The following is a 21,015-nucleotide window of genomic DNA, read 5'->3' on the forward strand; positions in this document are numbered from 1 at the left end:
TTAACACTATAGCACATTAATGTAACATGGGAAAGGCAAGAAGAATTGTAATATTATAACTAAAAAGTTGCATATATGGAGCATAGTACTGTATGTCATATTGTAACCATGCCTGATCATTTAGTAAGTGCTATGGTTTATAGATATAGTAAGCTCTTGAGATCAGAGGTTGGGATCTGCAGAGTGGTCCTGGGGCTTATGTCCACCCAAGCAAGTACAGTACACAGGTGTTTTAAACGGCTGGATCATCTGTTAGTATAAATTTAGTGATCAAATGTATCTAAGCTTCATTCACAATTGGTTTATCACAACTAGTCATGTATTTTATTTTACATTGAGTAATACAGTTATTTTGTACTAATATTATACTAATATTAAATATCTCTAATTCACCATCTAACATTCTGCCATCATTACTTATGACTCTTTTTCTTTCTTCCCTTGGTGTGGATGCTTTTCATAGCATTATGCCTAGGTAGGTATTACACTGCATGCAGTTCTCATGTCCCTACTCATTTGCTTAATGCATAATCTACAATTCCTATGACTATACTACTATATTTACATTTTTGTTATGCACATTCATTCAAACTAAGCATTAATTCTACTATTATGTGTTGAGACATTGGGGCACATTTATCAAGGGTCGAATATCGAGGGTTAATTAACCCTCGAATTCGACCCTCGAAGTTAAATCCTTCGAATTCGAAGGATTCAGTGCAAATACTTAGATCGATCAAAGTAAAAATCCTTCGATGGAACGATAAAATCCTTCGAATCTAACGATTTTAAGCGATCGATCGAAGGATTTTTCTTTGATCAAAAAAAGGTTAGAAAGGTGATGGGGAAGGTCCCCATAGGCTAACATTGTACCTCGGTAGGTTTAACCTGTCGAAGTATGTAGTCAAAGTATTTTTTAAAGAGACAGTACTTCGACTATCGAATGGTCGAATAGTCGAATGATTTTTAGTTCGAATCGTTCGAATCGAAGTCGAAGGTCATAGTAGCCTATTCGATGGTCGAAGTACCCAAAAAAATACTACGAAATTCTAAGTTTTTTTCATTCAAATACTTCACTCGAGCTTAGTAAATGTGTCCCTTAGTCTTTTAGACTAATCTTCCTCAGCATGGCTTTGTTACAGGGTTGGAAATAGGAGGGTAAGCAGAGGAGGCAACCACTTGTATTGACTAGTAGCCACAGAATTTAATTTTCCATGTAGCCAGCTGTTCACCCTTACTGTGCTGATAACCTATATATCCAAGGGTGACTTTACCCTTGTTTTGTGATCCAGTCAGCACAGTAAAGCTTTGCTACAATGCCTAGTTCTGCTAAACTAATTTAAACAATAAAGAAAATTATGGGGAGTATGATAGCATCCCACTATCATACTCCCTGAATTATATACTATTTTGAATCCAAAATAAAAGTATATATTTAGGACTTTTTTCAGGTGAATGGAATACAGTAAATATATATATATATATATATATATATATATATATATATATATATATATATATATATATATATATATATATATTCCAAGTCATATAAGGGTTTAAGAGATTTGTTTTAACTGCAGTAGGTTTAGGTGTTCATAGTGCAGCAGTACATTATATTGTTTAATGTTTTCTAATTATGTGTTAGTTGTTGTCAAAGCAGCCCTCTTGCTATCTTGCAGTGTCTGTCCATGCGATGCAAACCTGAGCTGCCACATGCTTTATTTTATTATATGTAATCAACATGGCAACAGCTGCATACAAAGAGCGTGCTCCACTGAGAATGTGAGCTATATCTTCCAGGGGATGATCAGGCTTATACTTTTCAATTTATTGGAACTAAGTTAATAGGACGCCCCATGTCTCCATTAAGGGGCCTATTTATTGTGTTGTGTAAAATAAAATTCACCAAAAAAAAAGTGTACAAAGGTGTGTAAAATAAATGGCCAATTTATCAAGGTATGTTTTATTTTGAGCCATGCGAATGCCAGATATTTGACATTGTTTCCGGCGAAAATTGTTCAAAGAAAAAGTGTGTAAAAAAAATATGCAATTTTTATGCTGTTTTTTACACGGCGGTGTCTGGTAAAGTGTTTTTTACACAACATAATAAATCTGCTGCTTACAGTAGATGTCAATACTGTCAATATTAAGTATCTCTAATGTGGTTCTGTGGACCTCCATAGAGATACCCAAACGTTATAATAAATGCCAGACCTAATTGCAATTTAATGTAATATAGTTATCACATTTTAAATGAAGTTGTTTGCATTGATGTTCTTTATGCCTTAAAACTAAAAATGACTGTGCACAAGGCTGCATTTTGCTGCCCCCTGGAAGTTGCATGGAATGTTAATAGCTCACCTTTTTTATTTCCTGGCTTGTCCTTCCATCTCACCTTCACATCCCCAACCCCTGCTGCTGATGTATATAAATATATATGTCAACCGACCAGCCTGCGATCCTTCAGTTCAGACAGGTCCCATTCCGTGAGCCATACATCTTACCTTAGGGGAAGTGCCCTGATAGATGACACCGTTATCCTCCCAAAGGAACAGGTAAATGTGTGCCCCTCTTCTTTATTACCCTTGTTTATTCACCAGTAAAACATTTCACATTTGCTCTGATGTAATAGCCAGCTATAAGAATGCATATTCCATGCTACCCATGGAACAATTCTTTTTATTTTACTTCCCGTTTTATAAAGGAAATTGAGTTGAAGACTTGAAGAATATGAAAATGTTCCAGGCTTAGGGTCCTAAAAATATTGTGTGCTTATTTTCATGTACCTATTGAAGGAAGATATGGGATCAATTATCCTGAAACAATTATACAGAAAGCTCAGAAGTACGGAAGGACAATCTCCCATAGACTACACTTTATTCAAATAATCTAAATTTTTACAAATGATTTCCTTTTTCTATCTAATAATACAATAGTACCTTGTACGTGATCCAACCTAAGATATAGTTTAAAATTTTAATTGTGGTTTACACAGGAATTTTGAGTAGGGATGGGCGAATTTTTTCGCCTTGTTTCGCTAAAAAATGACGCCCATAGACTTGTATGGAGACGTGCGTCAAAAAAAAAGACGCGCGACAAAAAAAATAACCGTTTTTTTTTACGCCCATAGACTTTAATGGGCGTCTGCGACATTTCGCCGGCGGCAAATTTTTGGCGAAACGAAACGGGTCAAATTCGCCCATCCCTGATTTTGAGTCATGAACATAAATTGTAAACAATGCAGTTATATACCATAAATAGGCAAAATTGCCAGTTATATGTCGCTGTTTGTCTCATTACAGAATGTCACTCTGTCAGGAATTCTGCCACAAATAACTTTCTGAGACTGTTGTCTAGATAAAACAATTAGTTAGCTTAGCTTTAGGGGATATGTTACCAAACTGCAGTAATTTTCTCATGACATTCGGTGATCACTGAAGGTCTGGCAAAGGAGCAAGTGGAGTCTCCTTTTCAGCCTGCATTTAAATGTTTAGATGGGTGCCATTTTGTAATCACTATGTGACCATGTGGCAGTCAGCTGTGAACGGTGTGCCTCATATAGATAGAAATAGTTTTGATGTGAAATTTCTTTTGATAAATGAATCCCTCAGAATGTCAGCCTTGTTTACATTATCCATTTGTTATTGATTACATTCTATTAATAATTGTTTCATGTTTTGCCTAATTACAATTGTTTCCAGGTTTCATATTTAACACACACAGACCCAAACGCCTACCGATTTAGCTGGGGGGCCGACAATCTAGACAATATTGCACTGTCTTCTAGCCCAATTCATTCCGGGTGAGTAATACAAATAAAGCCGCATTAAGAATACACATGCACTTTCTGTAAAATCAGAATGGTCATTTTCCATATTGCCTTTAGTATAGCTAATGTTTTTTAAATGTTTTTAGACATAAACTTTTATTATATATTGATATGTCTATCAGAGCTTTATACATAACAGGAGTGACAGTAGCTTAATGCCAGTAAATTACAGTACCTTGAAATAATTCATATTGTTAGCGTTCCAGTTTATTAAAGACATACACTGATGTTTTAATCATTTGATGTCTATGATTAAAACGTTAAGAAAACATAACCACTATGAACTATTATCTGAATGGATATTTAAGGAAAACTGCCTTTTTTTTTGCACAATTGTGCAAGTTAACAGAGTGGCGGCAAGCAAGTTTGACGCGTTTGGTTACCCATGTGCCAAAGGATACCAGACAGATGCTACATTACATGGCATATACTTTTGTAGGGAGTATATGTAACAGCATGGCTAGTTCTCCCATGCCTGATTTGTTTTTATAAAAAAACATTTAGAAGTTTTTTTTTATAAAAACAAATCAGGCATATCACATGAATTACACAAATATCCACTTCTTCTAAATTAGAACTGCTTGTATAAAGAAGCAGATATTTGTGTAATTCATGTGTACTTAATAAGATGAGCAAAAGCTTTGTTCAATTCAATTTGCCAAGATGCATTTTATAATAGAAAGCAAAAAGATATTTTATATATTTATTCACTTGTTAATATTTGAAGTACAAAGGGAAGATACAATGGGCATGTCGCACTTTTGAGCATAATTGTTAGAAAGAAGTTGCCCAGCATATTACCAGGAATATATTTTAAATGAATGAATATGATCTGGTATTCTGTGGTTTGCATCTACATGCCAATGAACAGTGGCTTTTGGTGTTACTGACCCTTGGAAGAAGCAGCCAATTCTCAAGTTGTTCTGCTAATGGCCCATTCATTGATATTGTCCTGGCTGTTGCTCATCTGTACTCTTTATTATACAGTAAAGTATATTTGAGAGTTTTGTACTTAAAAATCACGTTTACCTGCCCAGTGCAAACCAAAAATGTATATATATATATATATATATATATATATATATATATATATATATAAGAAGGATCAGCACCCACAAGGTGGGACCGAAACGTCAGATTGAGATGTAATTTTGTTCACAATAAAAGAAAACTTTCTTCACCAACAAGACAGTGTGTGCTGATCCTCCTTATACCATTTATACACTGTTTGATCATGCACCGTTTTGAGTGCTGTTACTGTGGGATTATATATATATATATATATATATATATATATATATATAAATATATATATATATATTTTTTATATTTATTTAAAACACTTAAATTAATATATGTGGCCTGCGACAGCTTTTGTATCAGTTACAGCAGTTATATCAGTACATTCTTTTTCTTCCTTTACTATTCTCTTACTCTACTTCTGTTTTTTTCACTCTGCTTATTTCTTGCTTCCTCACTGCTGAAAATCTGTTCCATTGCAGCCACATGTCTCCTTGTTTTGACCGAGACAACAGCAGGTGACATTATTTTGTGTTCTATATGTGATTGACTTATGTCCACCTTACATACATGAATGCTTTAGGGCTCATTCACGTGGCTGTTTTTCTTTTGGGCGTAGTGTGCTTTCTATGGAATCGCAATGGTTTAATGCCAGTCACTGTTGACTGAACTGTGCTGTAATGATATGGAGAGCAAATAAAAAAAAATTCAGAAAAAAGTTGAACTCAAATTCTGAACATGTTTTAATTACATTTTCAACACATTTTTTCCTGACAGAAAATACCTATGTAAATGAGCCCTAATGTGATCATTATCTGCCTGGTAACTAATGAATCACTAAAGTATAATACAATAATAATCTGCCAGTTCAACTCTTCCTTAACCACCCCTTCAAAACATGCCAATAATTATTGCTGTAGCGAGAGCAGAATCATATATTCAGTTGATATGTCAAATCTTTTTATACTTCAGGTGGTATAAAACAGTGAATCGGTTTGGGTTTATTAATATAGTACAGGGGTTACCTATCTCTCCAAAGCTGCTAGTTGCAACCATTTTTTAAACTATAGTTTGATGGAAAAGAAGACAAATTTTTAGTTTACATTTCAAAATTATGGGATAGAAATACCATGCAATAAATAACATTCTTGTACAAACTGCTATATTTTGTGTCCTGTAAGGGAAATTACACAACAATACCACCACGTTTCAATTTCCAACAGTAAATGGCAGAAGGGGACAATTTGGAGTGTAATAGGTCTAAAGGCTAATTATATTTTGGGTAACAAAAAAAAGAGACATAGACAAATACAAGAGGTCTTCTGCACTCAACCCATTATCAATATATTAAGGATATTGGAATATTTTGTGCCTTTAGCTACTAAAAATGCTTTATGCTTTAAACAAAACAGGGATTGTTTGTCCATATATTGCAATATATTTAAGCTGGCCAACTACGTCAAAGTCATTCCCGGTGTGGCCAGTTCCTACACTCAACTTCTGATTATTAAGAATTCAATTGCTTCATTATACATTTATAAAGGGACTATGTTTTACCCACAACTTACTTGCTACTTTCAAAGTAAAAGCCTTTGTGCACAAACTTTGATTGAGAATATCAATTTAAACCAATGTCTGTTATCCCATCGTGGAACCACATAATGCTCCATCTTTGATATTAACGTGCACAAGAGTGTGATCTTGTGCAGAGTTTTTAAAAACTGTGTGTACAGAGCAGTGACTGCAATCAAGCACTTATTTATGTGTATTCTTACAACATTTCCTGTGCTCTTCACTATTTGTGTTCAAAGTTTGTGCGCCAAAAGAACTAACATAAAAACCACAATTTTTTTAGGAAGTAGAAGGAAAATAGTTGCTACATTAATCCACTGACTACATGGAGTTCACCCTGATCTAAGTTATATGCATAGGGTAACAATACCATAGGTGTCTTCCTATTGATAGAAAGGGGCTGTAATTGAGAGAAAGCTGCTTTATATAATCTACTAGGATTCACAAAGCCATGTTTTTTTTTTTAATATAAAAGGACTAATATAACATAGCCCATTGCAATATATTGCTGAAGTATGTTTTGTAAAGATTTTATCCTGCAAATAATTTTGTAAGGGACACTGCATAAAAGGGATGAAAAACATGTAATCAAATGATGCTGTTATGAATGTTACAAATGATATACAAATCATGTTGCTAAAACCTACAGGAGTGCACTAAACTGATCTATGCTTTATCAAATAATTAACTGTCACAGCGTAATTTATTTACCAATGCTAATGGTTTGTTTAGTCATATTAAAATGTGATTGTATCTGTATTAATGCTAACATATGAATTGCATTTAAATTTATTTGAACACTTTCAATGTTGTTGCTGTATAATTCCTGCATGCCAAACTTCATTCAAATTGATTAAAATCCAGTGTATTTAAGGGACAATACCGCTAAAGTTCCAGTTGAAAATTTAAGAAAACATCAGATTGTGCCATTGAAATATGGCATTTATACTGTATTTAGAATGACTGATGTACATACTGTTCTTTTACTCAATAGTCCATGGTGTTTTATACTTCTTACTAAGTAGAGTTCATTTTGTGGGTGATTTTGCGGGAAATATAATGAACATGGGGTTTGCTTAATGCAGAATGTAGAATAATAATAATAATGCAGAAAATGAGATATTGTATGTGATGTTATGTCAATGTATACAAATATTATATCACCTGTCTGTATATTATAGGATCTTACAGTATTTCCTTTTAATAATATCAGCATGAACTTTACCGGTATTGTTCAGACAATTTGTGTATATTGTTTTCTTGTAGCATGTGGAATGGACTTGATGCATGCAAGTGTATTCCATATATCTTTCCAGAAACCATTGTAACATCCCTTAAGCAGAGTTTGCTAAAGTAAAAAAAAGTATAATTAAGTTTAGTATTACATACTACATTGTGTACAGTATCTAGAATATAGTATGCTGTTACCAGTGTCACTCTACCAAAAGAAATGGTTGTTTTAGCTGTACCTGAAATATTACAAAATGCACTGTATAGTAATAGAATACATTTCAGTTAATAGCATCTAGAAACATTGATGGTTTATGGGCTTGGTTTAACCACAAGTTAAGTGCCAATGTTGCCAATAACTTTTGCTATATCTACCATAATCTGTGTATTATAATACTAAAATATAATATTTTTTTTCAGTTTCCTAGTTAGTTTCATGGTGGATGCCCGTGGAGGTGCCATGAGAGGCTGTAGGCACAATGGACTGAGAATAATGATTCCATCTCGGAAATGCACTGCCCCAACAAGAGTAACCTGTCGCTTAGTAAAACGCCATCGACTGGCAACTATGCCCCCTATGGTGGAAGGAGAAGGATTAGCCAGTCGTCTAATTGAAGTTGGCCCTTCTGGGGCTCAGTTCCTTGGGTAAGTGACTCTTTTTATTCTAAAAATATTGACACTTTTCCTATATGTTAAAGTGGCAATAGTTAGAAATGGTCAACTTTGTATTTATGAAAAGGGTTGGATCTTTACATACACACCCATAAAGCTGGTACATTTCGTTTATATTTTAATGATATATGAGCCCCACATTAGATATTATTATTATTTTGCACTGTGGCAAAGAGAGATTGCCTGGGAAAGGAGGGAGTTGGCAAAAAATGAGAGATGGCACCATGATCTGAGGGTCAGAGAAATAGCATAAATCAGGGAAGTCCAACCTGTACCTCTACAGCTGTTCCAAGTCTTTGCATTCCCGCAATTACCTTTGACAATTGTTCCACAATTTAAATCCCTATTAATTTTGTTTAAATTCCCCGCCCTACACTATATCTCTCCCTGCGTAGAGGCGAAAATCTGTGTAGTGGGTTTGTCAGTATCCATTTCAGCAATTCACAACTCTTAGTTTGCTGATGTTGACTGGATAATCTTCTCAAGTCCAGATTTAGAATAACTGCTGTTGTGTGTCCATAATGGGAAATTATGCTATATCTAACAGCTGTTATTTAGCACTTCCAGCCCTTTGAAATGAAATCTGGACTGAAACAGGATACCCAATGCAATTACAGTAGTAATGCTACCAGAACTGCTATGTCTCAAGCAGATCTCCAGTTTCTATGTGGCTTCATTGAGAACAACTGCTCTCATGTAAAACTGGATCTAATTGCATTTAGAGATTGCATCCTCTGACTTTTATTGAAGTTGGATGGAATTTCTGAGAGTGTGATTGTATACCTTTCTTTGGCAATTGGACTATTTGTGGTTCAGTCCTTTGCGTGGAAAGAAGAACAATCGCATTCATTCTGGGTCTGCTTGGTTTACCGACAGGGGTAATTGTGAAATTCATGATTCCTACTTTGTGTTTCTTCTTACTCTTCCTAAACTGATTCCCAAAATCAAGGGGCTGGTTTATCAGTGGTTGAGATATAAATGTTGTTTAATCTCAATGAAAAAACAAAACGTTTCTCAAGCAGATCTAGATTTTCTGATATTTATCAATTTTACATCTTCTTGCTGGTATACAGAATTCAGGAACTCAAACCACCCAAGAAGATTTATTGAAACCAAAAAGCAAATTGTAGGTTTGATGAAAATCACCATTAACACCTACTACCGAACTATATGGGAACCTCATGAAAGAAGAGAATCATTTTTTTGTCCGTTGTCACAGTTAAAAAAAGTGGCGCAAGTAATGATAAATATTAGAAATTACCAAGAAAACAATGAGAAATTGAATAGGGAATTCCCTAGAAAAAATATTTAAGTGTCTTCAATATTGATAAATCTGCCCTTAAGATTCTCTAAAACAATCCGAAATACCGCTTACCTGTGTTTTTCCTTTCATTGCTGCTTGGATGTATTCAGTAAGCTACACCTTCCTACGGCCCCTCCCCCTCTAAATGAGGGAGAAAGCTTGGTCAGTCGAATCCTTCAACTGGGACCTCCTGGGACCAAATTTCTTGGGTAGGAGAGACTTAAGATCGAGTTGATGGACGCTGGCCTCCCCATTTACCCTTTTTTTCTTCATTATTATTTTTTTCTTTTTCCAGTTTAATGTTGATAAAGATGTCTGTGTAATTTTTTTTTTTTTTTGCAAACTTTCTAGAATTTGTAGAATGCCAAGTGTTTCAATCTTTGTGATTTGCTCTTTTCATTTTACTGTTACAGTATTTTGTTCCCTTGCCTTTGTAGTATTCAGTGGTGTTCTGTTTTGTTTGTGCCTGAGCATGTTATTTTATTTATACTTGCCTTTTAAAGTCTGAGACAAAGCAACCTGGACTTTATCCCTAAACATATTGGCTAAAGGTGTATTCACTTAAACCAGTCATTGCAAATTTTATTTGGGGCATACATACTCAGTGCCTGTTGACTTGACATCTTTGTGGTTCATTTAAAGGGGTGGTATGCACTTGTAAACACTGTTCTTCATCAAGAGCACAAACATTTGGGCTTGTTTTTAAGAAATATTGTCCCTTTTCCTTTAATTAAAAAAAATAAACACTTTTTATATAGTTTTCTCCTTTAAATCACTAATTGAGCAATGTTTTGTTTTTAGCCTCAATGACCCTATTTTTCCTTGCTTCACCTGTAATGAAAAGAGTTTGTTTAAATAGATGTAATGAGCTCTGTCTTAGACAAGAGTGTCCTTCCCACTTCGTCTCCCGTTTGAGGTAATAAAAAATTAAATATGGCATGAATGTACCTATTCGGCTACCTTATTCTTCTCTTTCAATTGCTCAGAAAAACTAGAAAGATGCAAAACTTTAAATTTCACTTTTGACCCTGTTAAGTAAAAAAAATGACAAAATATATAGATATTTGTTTATTAAAATAATATGCAAAGCATTTTTTTTTTAGAACAAGCCCTATTTATTGAACTCATGTTGAACAAGTTATAGTACCCTTTATAGTAGCAGAGGGATTCCAGGTTACTTTGCCCCAGCATTAAATTAGTGTTCCCTGAGATAATAATGGCAAATTTTGCTAATTTAGCCCTGTAATAGTGGAAATCCCACATTTTGCGGCTCTGAGAGGAAAAGAGAGAGAACTTGTGATACTTCGCAGTGAGAATGGAGACAACTGGAAAGAACACTTTTGTGAATTTACAGAGGATGAGCTTAATGAGATACTCAATGGCATGGATGAAGGTAACACATTTTTTTCTGCAATTCAAATTTAAGATGTATTGATAAACCGGATTCATCTCCTTGCATCAAACTTGCTGAACCCAAAGGTGGTCATGATGCTATGAATATAAATTTATACATATACAAGTCTGTTTAATAAATGTATGTATTGGTCTTATACAGTTAACTTGCGAGGGTGCAGCAGTTTGTAAGGATTCTCATAATATTTTTGTTTTCCCCCATAGTCCTGGATTCTAATGAGGAACTTGAAAAGAAGCGCATTTGCCGTATTATCACCAGGGACTTTCCACAGTATTTTGCAGTGGTGTCCCGTGTAAAACAGGATAACAACCTTATTGGACCTGAGGGTGGAATTCTGAGCAGCACTGTTGTCCCTCAAGTACAAGCAGTCTTTCCAGAAGGTGCCCTCACAAAAAGAATCCGTGTTGGTCTTCAGGTATGCACATATTTATCACAGTGTCAGAGCTAAAAGTCCATTGTCTGGATACAGGCTCTTACATCTCATTATTGTTTTTAGTACTAGAAGTGATGAGGGTCCCAGGGGGCAAGGGGGCTAATGGTTAAGCAACCAACTGTATAAATTAACATAACGACTTATATTTCAAAACAAGTTCCCAAAATTACCTTGTGTGCTAATACTTAAAGCAGAGTGATTGTGCATAATACATTATATATATATATATATATATATATATATATATATATATATATATATATTCACAAATGATGCGCACTCCGTTCCTTCATATTCTTATTTCTTTTATTCCATGGAATATATATATATATATTTATATACTGTATATATATGTATTTTATGAGCAGGAAAATTGCCCGTGTATTAAAAAGCATCCCAGCACTGAATACTAATATAGACCAGAAACACACCTTACTGTTGACGGATACACTCAACACATGTATTATAGCGCCCTTGTAGCCCTATCTGGCAGTATCGGCTCTATGTACAGGGTGGTATCCCGTCTCGGACCTCAGTAACGCAACTAATGGCTTTTAAGTACTTTTAAGAGACTTGCGCAAGCTAAGTCTCCATTTCGTTGTTACCATGGCACTGAATGACGCTAATCGTCCACGAAAGCACTTACGGCAACAATTAGCAAATGTGTTTTAGTGCATCTTTAATATTGCATGGCGCATCAACGCATTTTGGTCCACATGGGGCTGGTGTCACTATAGTGACAGGAAGTGAGCTACACATTCAAATACCCCCATATCCAATCAGGATGCAAATCCAGTTGTTGCATCACATGTATTGAGAAAACATCCTATTCTCATATTAAGCAGCACCAAGTAAACCCCACCCCCGAAGGTCAAGGCATCACAAAGTATTTCCTCAAAAATTAATCCCCTTACAACAAAAAATGTAAAAAACAAAATTGAGGATCCACACAGGGAATTTTTAGAAAAGTTAAAAAACTTACTCTTTATTTAGTACATCTTAAAAAGCAGGTTGACTTTCAGTGTGTGTCTAAGACCTTCCTCAAGACCATAAACTGCTAATAAAATGCTATACAAATAAATAGATAAAACATCACAGCACTCACCCAACCCCGTGCTACCCTGGTGGTCATATGACAGAGAATATAACCCCACCTGAACGGAAACATGCATGTACCGACCCATACCCTTAAATAGCACTAAAACTATAGATCATTCAGAACATGTTTCACAACCCAGTATCTAAAGATATTTTATAACTTTTTTGTGTCTGTCCAAAAAGGCATTAGTAGACACATGGAGCATATTTATCAAATTTAGAGTTTTCTAAATTTATCAAATTTAGAGTTTATGGGAGTTTTTAATTTTTTTGTTTTAAAAAATGTGATTTTCAAAAGACCACCAAACGACTCCAAATTGATTGTAGGAGGTCCCCCATAGGCTAAAACACCAATTTGTCAGGTTTTATAGTCGAATTGAAATTCTTAAAGGGACAGTACATGATACATTTTGAATTTTTTTTTAAACTCAAATTGAATTTGGACTATTCCCTAGTCAAATAACACTAAAATAAGCTCAAAATTGGAATTTAAAAATTTGGATTTTCAATTCGACACTTGATAAATCTGCCCCATGATATCTGAAATGAAAATATAAAAAATCAATTTCTGAAATACAACAGTCGTCAATACAAATCATCTGGTAGCTCTGAGTGTCCCTCACAACATCCCCTTGATTTAGTCAGTATTTGAAAATAGATAATTAAAGTGGAAGGCCATTTTTTTGTATAATGATAAAACGTCCTTATTAAGCCATTTTTTACAATATACAGTGAGAAGTACATATTATAAATAATAGAGAAAAACAAAAAATATATATAATTGCCTGATTGTGACTTTGTTGAAGATGTATGCCATGTAAATTTACACAGTAATATTGCATATTCTAAGTTAACCCTGTTCTTATTTTTTATATTCTGCACATAAAGGCTCAGCCAGTGATCGTAGACCTTATAAAGAAGATTTTAGGCAACAAAGCCACTTTCAGTCCTATAGTTACTTTGGAACCTAGAAGAAGGAAGTTCCACAAGCCAATAACCATGACAATCCCTGTACCAAAAGCCTCCAGTGAGGCAATGCAAAATGGATATGGAGGGGATACCCCTACATTAAGATTACTATGCAGTATAACTGGTAAGTTTAGTGCTGCAAACACACATATTGATTGTGTATTTATACACTATTGTATAACAATAGCTATTATTAGGTTGGAAGAAAAAGTGTTGGTTAAAAATGCTACACAGACATATGAATTCTGTAGTTTAATAGTAGCTTGGGGATCCTAGGTTGGACATCATTACATATATCACTGATACTGCAGTGCTGAAAGGTCAAATCATCAGGTTCAAGCTATAAAGTTTGAGAAATATACAGGTATTCTTGAAACTGAATATTTTTCTGTTTTTAGGTGGTACCACTCCTGCACAATGGGAAGATATCACTGGAACAACTCCTCTTACATTCATTAATGAATGTGTGTCTTTTACTACTAATGTATCAGCCAGGTAATTTAAATTCATTTTGGAGTCAATAATAATGTGCCTCACACATATTTCTTTTTTTTTTTTACTTTCTGCATTGTGGAGGAAATGGTAAACGTTTTTATTTTAAAGCGAAAAAAAGCTCCCACAGATTAATCAACAAAGCCCAAGTTATTCTTCCAAGGTTTGAAGAATGTATTTGTGAGGCTGAGCACATTGAGACACTTCATATATATTTATGAAAATCAAAAATGTCATGCACCAGTCTAGACAATGCCTGGGTAAATTCTAAATCTTATATAATTTCATGTCAGAACAACTTTATATACACATATCTACACACATGTCCAAAGAACAGATCATGCATCCACCCCAGTTTGTGCTTGGAGATCAATTATGTGTACAATTTAGCATTTTTGTGAATATAGTTGTGCACATTTTCAGAATTTTAGTTGTCAAGTCAGTGGCATCCATAGATGCAGCCTGCTATGAGAATTCTGGGATTATTGGCAGGATCAAGCTCCAGGGCTCCTTAATGTCTGTATATGCAGCGGCACATACTTCATCAGAGCTTGCTGGAGGGGTTGCATTGGTGTTTGTCACAAGTTGCAAGGAGTGTGACCTGCAAATAACAAACACATATTTAAAAATGAAGCGATTGAGCAAGACATACCTTATATTATATTTGTATAGAAACAGTTTTGTTGTACTGTATTTTTAGGTATGTTTTTTCACATTCCTTACCTTTTCTGCAGGTTCTGGTTAATAGACTGCCGACAAATCCAGGAGTCTGTTACTTTTGCTGGCCAAGTGTATAGAGAAATTATATGTGTGCCATACATGGCCAAATTTGTTGTATTTGCCAAATCCCAAGATCCCATTGAAGCCCGCCTGCGATGCTTTTGCATGACTGATGACAAAGTGGACAAGACATTAGAACAGCAGGAGAATTTTGCAGAGGTTGCCAGAAGCAGAGACGTAGAGGTAGGATCTACACATAATGAAATCTTCTAGATTTAATGCAAAGCAGCATTCTCACATCTGCATTCTTGAAAATCATTCATTTTTTTTTCACAACAGCATTCTATGTATTTACTAATCAGCCATTAATCAAAAACCTATCTTGTTTGATGTAAGGGATTTTAGTTGTACTCCCAGGATCACAGTCGCTGTCATAAAATATACTTTATCTAAATGGCTCATAAATGTTTAGGGTCATGTCACATGAGGCATTTCTCCACTGACGTATCTATTCCAGGGAAGAAAGAGCCAATCCACTTCATTCCACTTCAAATTTATTGTTCAATGGCAGCATGGCTGAGTGCAACAATGAATACATCCACCCTATCTGTCACTGCACAGTAATGTGAGGGTGGAACGAAGCGGATAGACATGGAGCATATTCTTCTATAGCTTTTTTCAGCCACCATTAAAAAGTACATAAAATCTGTCATTTAGTTAAATGGAATCCATTTAAATGTTTTCTGGTATTAGTTTTCTCCTTGTCACCTGTAGTGATTCCATTAAATCGTGGACAATACACCTTGTGTGCCATAGAACAAATTATTTGACTTGCTCTTACTATAAAATACTTCATTTTTTCTTTATCCCTTTTAGGTGCTTGAAGGAAAACCTATCTATGTAGACTGTTTTGGCAATTTGGTACCATTAACAAAGAGTGGCCAACATCATATATTTAGCTTCTATGCCTTTAAAGAAAACCGTCTACCATTATTCGTTAAGGTAATTAAAAAGACATCAGAACATGTTTATGGGCTAATATAGTAATCATAGCAATTATCAAATGTTTGCTGTCATACTGTGTAGGGATGCATACAATTCAATTTGGTGTATGTAACTGGAGGACTCCCGATATGCGTAATATGAACGTGCTTTCTTTTTTAATGGCCATTATTATATTGCAAAATGCTTATTATGTATGCAATTTTATTTTGCTAATAAGTTTTATTACATGTTCACATTAGTGTTTAGATTAAGGGTAATCAGTAAGACAGCAGCTGCTTAGGAAAGCTGAAACCTTGATAGTTTGGCCCTTAATAATGCTACTGTAATAGCCCATTATCTAAAACTATAATAATACAATAATCATTAAACCTTAATAGTCAGCAATAATAAAGTATTTCGTTTTAAATCTTATTTTGAATGACGGCGATTATTCTTCTGTGTAAATGTTTAAGGAACAAATATTTAAACAGCTATAAATGTTATTTTTTTCACTTAATAATCTGTTAAATAAAATGTTTCCTTTTTTAGGTTTTTTTTAAATTGTTTGAACATTTTCTAGAACCATACCATTTACTTATGGACTTTACCAGGAGAGGGCATCATTACACCACACATTTTATGCATGTCTTATTGTTTGCATTAGGTGCGAGATACCACTCAGGAACCTTGTGGACGCCTGTCATTCATGAAGGAGCCAAAATCTACAAGAGGCCTTGTATACCAAGCCATTTGCAATCTGAATATTACATTGCCACTTTATAATAAGGTATGTTACAAGTTCTGAGAATTGTGGATGTTTCCTACCCTGTTCCCATCACAATGCACATTGCTAAAGTCATGTAGGTATGGGATCCATGGGAATGTTTGAGACCTGAGTTTTTCTAATTTGTTGCACCATTATTTAAAATAATCTTTAAAAATTACATATTTAAAAGAAAAACAGGACGGTATTGTCATCAATATGGATTTAAGATATCTTAGTTATCATCAAGTTTAGGCTTCTGTCTAATTATTACTGATTAAAAGCAAATTATTTTTGTTTTTTAAACTACATTTCCCAACTTTATCTCAGCAAATCCAATAATTTTGCTTTCATCATTATATATCTAATTATTTTTACCCACTTCTTTCTGCCAGTGTATCTTGAGGTTAATGGACAACAGTGCAAATGTAAGGCCAGGAAATTATTCTAGGTTAAACATCTCTGGTTGAACTGATTTGTGTAACAAAACTGCAGTCTTTGAAGTATATTGTTGTGCTATCCAAGTCACACATCGAGGGAATTCAAACCCACACCACACCTGACCTGTGTTCGCCATATGTCTGGCCACTAATTATTAAAGATTAACACAAAAGCTTAAAACAAAAATAAAAATGTTATAAAAGAAGTTTATTTAGTGTGGGGCGTGGTCGTTGGGATGATTGATATAATTTTGTTTTTATAGGTGGGTTCCACATTGTGATATGCTATATAGAAATTATGATATATGGGTTAAATTCACTTATAGTGTTCTGGTTCTGACATATAGAGATGCGTCTGGCCTCACTTATTTATATATTTTCTATCACTTTATGATTAGTTTGATGTTTATGTAGAACACAGGGACTGGTCAGTCTAATTTCTGGCTGGGTAACAGTAATTTGATCCCTGTAGTCATTGGAAGTAGATGCGGTTAATTGAATCTCTCAACTAACAATAACAGTGTCGAATATTTCCGGCACATTTTATTTCCAGCATGACCCATTAAGTTTATTATAGTATACTAACAAGGAGGGTTCTCAACATATTTTTTTAGGGCATGGGGAGGGCCATACTAATAAATTAAGGGAGCAGCCCGCAATGGGTTAATCCAATCGATTCAAATAATGGTACAAATTGCTATATATTTAGCCTTTTAGAGCAGCTGCCAGCCTCAGATATATTTAATAGATCGAATTTATCTGCTCAAGAGTTTTTACATAGTAGCAATATTTTGTCATTTATGTGTAACTTATTATTAACGATTAGATACAAACATGCTACTTTGAGCTTTGTTTTTAAGCATTTATGTATATTTATATGTATTATTCTTGATGGATTGTTTTGTGGGGTATATGTTTGTTGAGGTATGTGTAACTAGGGGGTTAATGTATTTTAACTTAACTGACACATCATTGTGACACTGTTGGTTTCCCGCCAAAAGTGGAGATTTAAGGCATACTTACAATGTTTCAGCACTTTGAGAAAGGCCTTGGATGGGGCCGAAACGTCAGATTGAAGTTCTGTTAATAAATGATTATTTTATTTTATAAGTCCTGAGAGTGCGGATTCTTCGTGAATGGACTATAGTTCTGCCCTACTTCTTTATTTAAGCTTAAGTTCTCCATCCACTTACAGTCCAGTTTAGTTCTCCTTTAAGTCTTTCTCAAAAACAACAGTACTGTTATGTAGTCAGACCGCAGATGTCCACAATCCGATCTAAAACATTTTGTTTTCATTTTGGTTCTTAGTCCAGAGTAACTGATGTAAACAAAAAAAAAATTGCAAAACAAAGGGATCCTTTATCTGGAAAACCATTATCCAGAAATTACAGGAAGGTCGTCTTTAAAAATGATTTCCTTTTTCTCTGTAATAATAAATACCTTGTATTTGATCCCAACTAAGTTTCATGAATCCATATTGGTGGCAAAACAATCCTACTGGGTTTATATTATGTTTAAGTGATTTTTAGTACACTTTTGGTATGGTGACCCAAATTACAGAAAACCCCAAAGCATACCAGTATTCACATACATAACTGTCCAGAACTTCAAAGCATGTATAACTGAAGATAAAATGAAAAAGGAAATTAGGAGATGTCTTAAACTGACTTGTCCAGGTCAGAAGGATTTGCTACTGAAATTAGTTTGAGCACCATTACCAGATGATGTAACAGATATTGCAGTTTATTATATGGAATTCACCAGTGTATTCATATTATCTAATAAGCCAGTTTTGATTTTATACTCCATGCCATGTTTAAATGCTTTTTATTCTCTTTTCCTTATTTGTCATTTCTCCTTCCTCAAAATAACGGATGAAAGGAATCAGACTCAGACCAAGAACCAGAGGATGAGGTATCATATCCGTCTGTTTTAAAGTGCATTTTGTAATTTTTCAAATGCTGTATTCATATTTATATACATATAGGGTTGCCATCTTTTCTGGTAAAAAATACCGGCCTTCCTATATATTTATCTTTTTTCCCTATTAATAACATTAGGATCAACCATAATTTTTACCGGCCAGGCCGGTAAAATACCGGCCTGGTGGCAACCCTATATACATACCATTAGTAAAGGGGGGAACCTGAAAATTTGCCAGGAAATGTCCGAAACAGCAAAAAAATTTGCTGTCAAAAATTTGGCTGTCAAAATAATCTTGACGTGCATTAATTTTGACGTGAGTACCAATTTTTATGCGCGCGACTATTTTGTCCAAATGCATTAAAGTCAATGGCCATCTGAATGATTTTGACGTGCAACAATTTTTATGCATGTGCCAATTGTGATGTGTGACAATTTTGTTTTTGAGAATCCATGCCTGGAGAATTTATTCGCCCATTACTACATACAATTTTTGTAGGATGACTGTGATAATTACATAGAATATTTTTAGCTGGGTAGATATAAATATATATATTGGTTTTGGGTCCTATAAGCCTTTAAATTGACTAGTCACAAAGCATAGCATAGTTCAGCTTGTGATTGTCTGGATGCTCTAGTCAGGTGTTAACTGAGCTAATCAGCATGGGATGATAGCGCATTGTACAGCAAGAGGGCCTGAATCATTGTTCTGGCTAATATTGATATAGGCAGAAAGATAATTAAAGAAGAAGCAAAGCTACGGAGGCATTTTATTGCCAATAGATTAGCTGCAATAGTGCAAGCTAGAATGCTATATTTATTCTGTAGAATGTTTTACCATACCTGAGTAAAAAGCTCTAGAAACTCTCTGTTTGTTTAGGATAGGAGCTGCAGTATTAACATGGTGTGACATCACTTCCTGCATGAGTCTCTCCCTGCTCTGGGCTCAGATTACAGCAGAGAAGGGAGGGGGCGGGGGAAGAGGAGCAAACTGAGCATGCTCTTGCCCAGGGCAATGAGGTTTAAACTGAAGGCAGGAAGTCTGATACAGAAGCCCATGTGTACACAATAGAAGGAAAGAAATGCTGTGTTTCTTTTGACAGGGGAGTCAGAGCAGCATTACTTTGGGGGTTTACTGGTATATTTAGATGGACCTTTCTGATAAGGCTTACTTAGTTTTAACCTTTCCTTCTCCTTTAAGATGTTTAGGAATGTAGATGGATACTGTATGCAAAGGTACCTGGTATTGTATTATTGCATTGTTTTTGATAATGTCCTTCTCCCTTTTTCTAGGGGACGATAACATCAGAAAAAAGTAAGTGAAAGATGATTATGTTTATAAATGTAGCAAATTCAAAACTGAATAAAAGTTATGCATGCTAATTGCTGAAAGATCAGGCTATTCCTCACTATACTGGTCCCTAATTACTAACACTTCTATGATAAAATTAACACATGTAACACAATCAAGGTATATGAGCTTTAATATAAGTAACCCTAAATAGATTCTTCCATGTACTGACTTTTCCTTTAACCTTTCCCGTTGCTTCTGCTACAAACCCTATTCATTTTTTGCTTTGTCGTGCATCTTTTGACATAACATTGTTGCTTCATTTACTAGCTGAATGACAGTATCAGCGTTTTTTTACTAGCCTCATTAGCATCTTGTGTTTAACTGCTTTTCCAATGAACGCCTTGATGCTTAATGAACTAGATACTGTCTAAATGCTTTAGAGGCCTGACAACATTACTGTGGTGAAGTCTTTTTAGTTCTTTAAGTTCAATAAAAAATGTCTAGTAATTATTTTCAAATAGAGAAGTAGAAAAATAGCTGTCACAATAATTACATCAGGTAAGAGAATAAAATAAAGTGCTTTGTTTTAATATTGCTTATGTTCATAAAGTTGGCAGTATTTATATGTGTATACATATACTGCAGGTATTCAAAAATACAAAAGTATTGAAATTTTTGTGCTAAATATATGCTTTTAGAAATTATTAATTGACGTAGCTAGATTTACAATTTAATTTAACAGATACAAGGAAAATAAATTATACATGTGTGCTAAATTGTATATCTTTCCTTCTACCAAGTTAATAGTACCAATATAGTCAGAATAAAATCTTTTTTAAGAAGCCATACTCCATTT

General features: G+C 34.5%; 1 protein-coding gene across 40 annotated transcripts in view; it reads left to right on the top strand.

Moving 5' to 3' along the window:
- Positions 1–21,015, top strand: part of LOC108710308 (ankyrin-2) — a 292,137-nt gene that overhangs the window by 236,891 nt on the left and 34,231 nt on the right. For 10 of the 40 annotated variants that reach the window (XM_041590234.1, XM_041590225.1, XM_041590324.1 and 7 more), the window contains 15 exons: positions 464–475; positions 2,456–2,558; positions 3,705–3,805; positions 5,335–5,370; positions 8,075–8,299; positions 9,740–9,838; positions 10,868–11,022; positions 11,247–11,458; positions 13,463–13,667; positions 13,942–14,038; positions 14,770–14,998; positions 15,632–15,757; positions 16,404–16,526; positions 18,824–18,856; positions 20,159–20,180. In XM_041590234.1, the coding sequence (XP_041446168.1) occupies positions 464–475; positions 2,456–2,558; positions 3,705–3,805; positions 5,335–5,370; positions 8,075–8,299; positions 9,740–9,838; positions 10,868–11,022; positions 11,247–11,458; positions 13,463–13,667; positions 13,942–14,038; positions 14,770–14,998; positions 15,632–15,757; positions 16,404–16,526; positions 18,824–18,856; positions 20,159–20,180 (1,778 nt within the window). The remainder of the gene's footprint in view (positions 1–463; positions 476–2,455; positions 2,559–3,704; positions 3,806–5,334; positions 5,371–8,074; positions 8,300–9,739; positions 9,839–10,867; positions 11,023–11,246; positions 11,459–13,462; positions 13,668–13,941; positions 14,039–14,769; positions 14,999–15,631; positions 15,758–16,403; positions 16,527–18,823; positions 18,857–20,158; positions 20,181–21,015) is intronic. The other 30 variants (XM_041590286.1, XM_041590315.1, XM_041590268.1 and 27 more) reach the window with 11 other exon arrangements.

The sequence above is a fragment of the Xenopus laevis genome, chromosome 1L, assembly GCF_017654675.1.
Source record: "Xenopus laevis strain J_2021 chromosome 1L, Xenopus_laevis_v10.1, whole genome shotgun sequence".
Classification (NCBI taxonomy): domain Eukaryota; kingdom Metazoa; phylum Chordata; class Amphibia; order Anura; family Pipidae; genus Xenopus; species Xenopus laevis.